This window comes from Acanthisitta chloris, unplaced genomic scaffold, assembly GCF_000695815.1.
Source record: "Acanthisitta chloris isolate BGI_N310 unplaced genomic scaffold, ASM69581v1 scaffold20509, whole genome shotgun sequence".
NCBI lineage: Eukaryota > Metazoa > Chordata > Aves > Passeriformes > Acanthisittidae > Acanthisitta > Acanthisitta chloris.
In genome coordinates this window covers 1,971-7,949 of record NW_008690014.1, presented here as the reverse complement: position 1 = coordinate 7,949, position 5,979 = coordinate 1,971, and the positions used below count along the sequence as shown (strand labels likewise).

The 5,979-nt window shown below is 58.4% G+C and overlaps 1 protein-coding gene across 1 annotated transcript in view; it reads left to right on the top strand.

Annotated features, from left to right (window-relative positions):
• Positions 1-3,274: 3,274 nt before the first annotated feature.
• LOC103808856 (syntaxin-1A) overlaps positions 3,275-5,979 on the top strand; it is a gene marked incomplete at its 5' end in the record, with an annotated part of 3,066 nt that continues 361 nt past the window's right edge. Inside the window, 3 exons of the mRNA XM_009081662.1 lie at positions 3,275-3,348; positions 3,646-3,783; positions 5,437-5,547. Of these exons, the coding sequence (XP_009079910.1) occupies positions 3,275-3,348; positions 3,646-3,783; positions 5,437-5,547 (323 nt within the window). The remainder of the gene's footprint in view (positions 3,349-3,645; positions 3,784-5,436; positions 5,548-5,979) is intronic.

The following is a 5,979-nucleotide window of genomic DNA, read 5'->3' as shown; positions in this document are numbered from 1 at the left end:
CCCTTTCCCTCTCCCTCTTCTCCTCTCCCTCTCCTCCTCTCCCTCTCCCTCTTCTCTCTTCCCTTCTTCTCTCCACTCCTCTCCCCTCCCACTACTTCTGCCCCAACCTTAATCAATGCCCTCACCCACCCTTACTCACTCTGCTTCCAGACACTCTGACATCACAGATGAGGATGCTCTGTGTCCTGGGGTTGCTGACAGCAGGACAGATGTGTACTGGCGACTGTGCCCACCCCAGCCATGCCCCCATCTGCTACCAGGAGCTGAGTCCCCCAGCACAACCTTCCATGCTGTCTGTAATGGGAGGTGTCGCTCCCTCATTTTTTTTTTCTCTCCATTTTTTTCTGTTAGGAGAAATTATATCTTAAATCTAATTAGGTTTTGGTCCCAGAGAAATTGGATTTGGAGCTTGGAGGAGCTTTCTGTGGTGGGTGTGCAGCTGAAGCCTTGGAGGTGCTGCACAGATGCTGCTTGTTTTTAGGAACAGTTTTGTTATGTGCAAGACCGAGGAGCCAAAAATAGAGCATTTGCTGTCTCTGAGGGCACTGTGAGAATTCCTTGGGCCCTGCCATGCCACACCAGGTGAACTGGTGTGCAGAACAACAAGCTGTGGGTGCAGCCCACCCTGAGTCCAGGGGCTGCTCTGGCCCTGGCAGCTCATCCAGGCTGCTCCAGGAGATTCCAGGGGTTGTTTAGGGTTCCTGTGACACTTTCATCTCAGGAATGACCACAGGACTTACCTTGAGTGCAGATGCCATCACAATAATGGGTGGTGGGCCCTGCTACCCCTGCCGTGTCTGAGCAGATGGGCCCCAAGGGACAGGGAGGTGGGTGGCACTTTGTGTCATGCTGGGCTTTTCTAGCTGAAGCCTTCACATCCCAACACCACCACGGGCAGTGCCAGACCTGTGTGAGCTGGGGGACAGCCAGCTGGGTCAGTCACTGAGACCCGTTACCCCCCACACGGGCAGACAGGGCAACACTATCCATCCCTCTATGAGTTATGTGGATTTGTGTCTAAGAGAGCTAAAAAGCCAGCTCCAGGCAGAGGATCCCAGCCTTGGGAAGGTGCCTTGTCCTCAGTGTGTCCAGCCTGAGCCCCAGCTGTGGCTCTGCGGGTGCTCGTGCAGCGCTGCTGCCAGGAGGGGGATGCTGCCAGCCCGAGGAGCCCAGCTGAGCCCTTAATTCAGGCACAACGTGTTGGACTCCTCTGCAGCCCTGAGGTGCCTCAAGTCTTCCTTATTTATAGAACATCTCCATGCAGAGTTGGGCAAACTGGCATCCAGCTTCAGCTGGGCAGTGGTGGTGAGCTGTGGCATCAGAGGCTTCCCTAGGAGCTTCCTCCACACCCTGATGGGGCTGCTCCTGCCCCGTCCTGTGGGAGCTGGTCCATGGAGATGGTCACTCCCCTCCAGCTGGGCCTTTCAGGACCAAGGACTATGCCTTGAGGTGGGAAGTCTGCTCAGTGGCTTTGTGTCTGCCTGTTCCAGAGCTTCCAATGGCCCTGCTGCAGCATGACCTGGGCACTGTCTCTTGTTCTGTCCCTGCCAGCTCAGGGCTGAGGTTGCTTCTCCCTCTGTGCTGCAGCTCCTACGATGCTCTGGGCTGTTTGTCTCGTTGGCAGAGCTGCTTCTCCCCAGGAAACTTTAATTTCTGGAGTTGCCAAGTAAGAGGCAGATGTACTCTGGAGCTCTGTGAGGAGGCACAGGTCCAATTCTTAGGATTTTCCAGTGTTTTGCCAAGTTTCGGAGCAGGAGTGTTCCCTCAGGCAGTTCCCCCAGAGCAGGAGTGTTCCTTCCATTGCAGTGACTCTGTCCTTCCACGGCTGTGCTGTGGCTCTGTGGTGTGATGTGGGCAGCAGACAGGCAGGTGCTCAGCACACTCTGAGCTGCTTTTATTGCTGTGGAGGAGCTAATGACAGCTTTTCCAAACCAGGAAGCCTGGCCAGGAGGCAGGAGGCCCTGGGAAGGTCTCTGGGGTCCTGCAGGTTGGTTATATGGTTTGGCAGGCTCAGGGCTGGATGGCGTGGGCGAGCTGCAGCCTCCGGACTCTGTACTTTGGCTCAGCATTTAAAGCAAGTTCTTCCTGACCAGCCATGGCCCTCAGCCAGACCAGCACTGCATGGATGGGTGCTGAGCCATGCAATGTCTTTGCTCTCATTCTTTGCCTGCCACAGCTTTTACTGGCCCTGTGCTCTCTGTTAGGGGAATGAGGCAGCAAGGACGTGTTGAGGGCAGGAATGAGAACCTGTGTCCTGCTTCCCACCTGTGCTGGTCTGGGCTGAAGTGGAGTTAACTTTCTTCCCAGTGGCTAGGATGGGGCCATGTTACAGGATTTGTGCAGGGCACAGGGTTGATAATGCAGAGATGTGTTTGTTGTTGCTGACCGGTTGCTTACACAGAGCCAAGGTCTTTTCTGTTTCCCATACTGCCACACTGACAAGGAAGTTGGGGATGCACAGGAGCTTGGGAGGAGACACAGCTGGGACAGGTGACCCAAACTGACCAAAGGGATATTCCATACCATAGGACATCATGCTCAGTATATAAGGTGGGAGGAAGAAGGAGAAACGGGGGACATCTGGAGTGATGGCGTTTGTCTTCCCAAGGAACTGTTACACATGATGGGCCCTGCTCGGCTGGCTGAACACCTCCTGCCCATGGGAAGCAATGAATTAATGCCTTGTTTTGCTCTGCTTCTGTGTGTGGCTTTTGCTTTCTCTAGTAAACTGTCTATCTCAACCCCAGAGCAAGGAGCCAACAGGAAGAAAGGACCAGCAAGGGGTTATCACATGGACACAGAGGGCTGTGCTGCAGGGGGAAGGACAGAGCCTTTTGTCATACAGCTGCAGGGCTAAAACTCAGGCAGCCCAGCTAAGTCTAGTGTCCTTGTTGCTTTGAACTGGCCTGGGATGGGGTTTGCCAAGAGCATCCTTGCTCGTGGCTTGCTGCTCCCCATCCTTCCTCCTTCACAGTCATAAACTGGACGCTGGTGGCTGCCCAGCTGGAACAGGCAGCATGACCAGGAAAGGCAGACAGACTTTCCTGGGTGAGCTGAGCGAAGCTGGCAGCTTGGCCCCCTTAAAAAGAGGGGTGTCAGAGCCAGGCTGTGGGAAGGCAGCCCCTCAAACTGCCCAGTGCGCACCTGGGGGTGGAAACTGTGCTCCATTCCACTCGTGGGACATGCCATGGAGCCAGCAGAGCCCTGCAGTGGGGCTGCAGGACCCATGGCAGAGACAGAGGGCTCCTGGCTGACCCGTGTTGTGTCATTGCAGCTGGCAGGACCACCACCAGCGAGGAGCTGGAGGACATGCTGGAGAGCGGCAACCCGGCTATCTTCTCCTCCGGGGTAAGCACTGGCACAGGCTGAAGCCAAGCCAACCCCCTTGTCCCAGCATGTGGACATGCTACCAGTGGCCCCAGTATGGGAGTGATGAGCACAGCCCATGCAGCAGGGGGGACCTGGGGGCTCAGATCTGGCCTTAGCAGAGCCTGTGCTCTGGCAGGAGGTGTGGTGGGAGTTTGTTGCTCCTGGCTGAAGTGGTTGGAGGGGCTCTGGAGCCCCTGCTCATCCCTCTCTTGGTGCCCCCAGTCCCTGCATCTGAGGGACTAAGCACTGTGCTCAGTGGCCTTGGCTCCTTTGCAGATCATCATGGATTCAAACATCACCAAGCAGGCACTGAATGAGATCGAGACGCGACACAGTGAGATCATCAAACTGGAGAACAGCATCCGAGAGCTGCATGACATGTTCATGGACATGGCCATGCTGGTGGAAAGCCAGGTAGGGAGACACTGTGGCCTGGGGTTCACTCACCTTGGGAGGCAATGAGGTGGGTGGGGAGGTTGGAGGACAGTGGTCTCCTGCCTGGGTGGGTACTGAAAGAAAAAACCACATCTAGGACCAACACAGCTCCCAGTGGGGCTGAGCTGGACTCCCCAGGGCTGGAGCCACCTGCCCTGTGCCCCAGAGCTGGGGGTTCTGTGTGCCTGGGGCGAGAGGTGATGGAATCTGGAGGAGGGCAGCGGGTGGCTGCCACACGTGGGGAGATTTCTTCATCTCCCTGGAGCGCTGGGCCCAGATGGGTGAGCTTGGGGTGCTGCCAGGCTGTGCCCCCAGCCCATGGCTCCTGGCCCTTCCGCTGGGCGCGTGCTCCAGTGTCTCTGCTCACCCCCCTTCTTGCCTGCCATGCTGCCTCGGCCCGAGGAGACGTCGGTGGCAGGTAAAGGCTGTTGTGCCAAGGCCCGCGGTGCTGCATGCTCTGCTCTGCATGGCTGTGCCTGCATGTCACATGGCACTGGGACAGCTGGGGGCAGGCTGGCAAGCGTGGCTGGGGCATGGTAGTGTTGGTGCCGTGTCCTGCCTGCCATGGGGGACAGATGTGTGGGATTCATGGTTCCTTGCCCAGCTCTAAGGACTAGACAATGCCAGCACCCTGCCTCGCCTGGTGGGGTGAGAGGATCCAAGCTGCTGGCACCTGCCAGCACTCTGCTGCTGGCTGGCAACAGGGCTGGCAGCTGTGCTCTTCCCCAGGCATGGCACAGTGGGGAGGAGAAGCAGCAGCTTTAGGCAAGGCAGAGAACAGCTGTTGGGGTTTGGTGGTGCTTGGGGACTAAGACCAGACCACCCCTGGGCCTCAAGGCTCGTCCTCCTCATGTTTTCCAGCATTAGGTTGAGAAATGGGCTGCTGGGTATGAGCCCCCAGCTCTGCAGCCCCAATTCCCTCTGTGCCATGCAGGATGGCACTGGGCTTTGAGCCACCCGACCTGCCAATCCTGTCCAGCTGCTGCAGGACCTGGCTGCTTCCCTGTGCAGTCAGGATGGGGTCAAAGGAGGTGGACAGGCTGGGGGGAGCTCACCCCAGCCTGCCCCTACAGCGGGGCTCAGAGCAGGGCAGGGGTCTCTGTGGGGCACTGCAGTCCCAGCCAGCCTGACTCCAGGCCCTCCTGCCCTTGGCACGGCGCTTGTGTGGGTCGGAGTGGTGTCCCTGCATGCCTGTGGTTTCCTGAGCATCCCACGTGGTGCTGCTGGTGCAGTCCTTGCTCCCTGCCGTCCCTCTGTTTTCAGCAGCATGGTGTTGGGGTAGGTCCTGCTGTGGCTTTGATGTCATCTGATATATTGGACACGGAAGCCCACCAGGCCAAGACTGGGCTGGGAGCCCCCTTGACCTTCACTCTTGCTTGCCTTCCTCCCTGCTGGGATGTGCACAGAGGTCTTAGCCCTTGAGGACAGAGCCCACAGTCCAGACCCCCCACTCCAGCACACCACAGGGCACTCTGGAGCACCCAGTGCCCACAGGCTGCTGACCAGTCCCTCTTTCCACGCAGGGCTGCCGGGCAGGGCAGCATCCACCACCCGGTGCCGGGGAGCAGCGGAGCAGGAAGGAGCTCACACCCGTACGCGCGCGGGCGCGTGGGCTGTGTCCTCGTTCTGCAGGGAGAGATGATTGACCGCATCGAGTACAACGTGGAGCACTCGGTGGACTACGTGGAGAGAGCTGTGTCTGACACCAAAAAAGCGGTGAAGTACCAGAGCAAAGCCAGACGGGCTGGGGCTCATCTGCTCCTGCCTGCACTGCTGACACCTCTGTCCCCGGGGCAGGGCCCTGCTGGCACCCTGCCTGCCCCTCTGCCTGCCCTGGGCAGTGTGGCACAGCCTCGCGGGTGCCTGGGCACTGCGTTAGCCCACACCACTGCGTGCACCCAGGTCTTATGGGTGGCACAGCTGATGCAGAGCTCCTGGCACAGGCTGTGTGAGCACAGATGAGCTGCACAGAGGTGCAGGGGTGCTGCTTGTGGGAGGGAAAGGGGACAAGATGGATCCAATGGGCCAGGTTTGCTGTGAGAACCACATTCCTTGCCAAAAAATGTAGAAAAAAGGCATGGTCCAGCTGTGACCCTGAGCACAGTGCCAGCTGCCTGTCCTGCTCCCAACACCTGGTCCTGTATTAGCTTGGGGACCCAGGTGCCACCAGCCCAG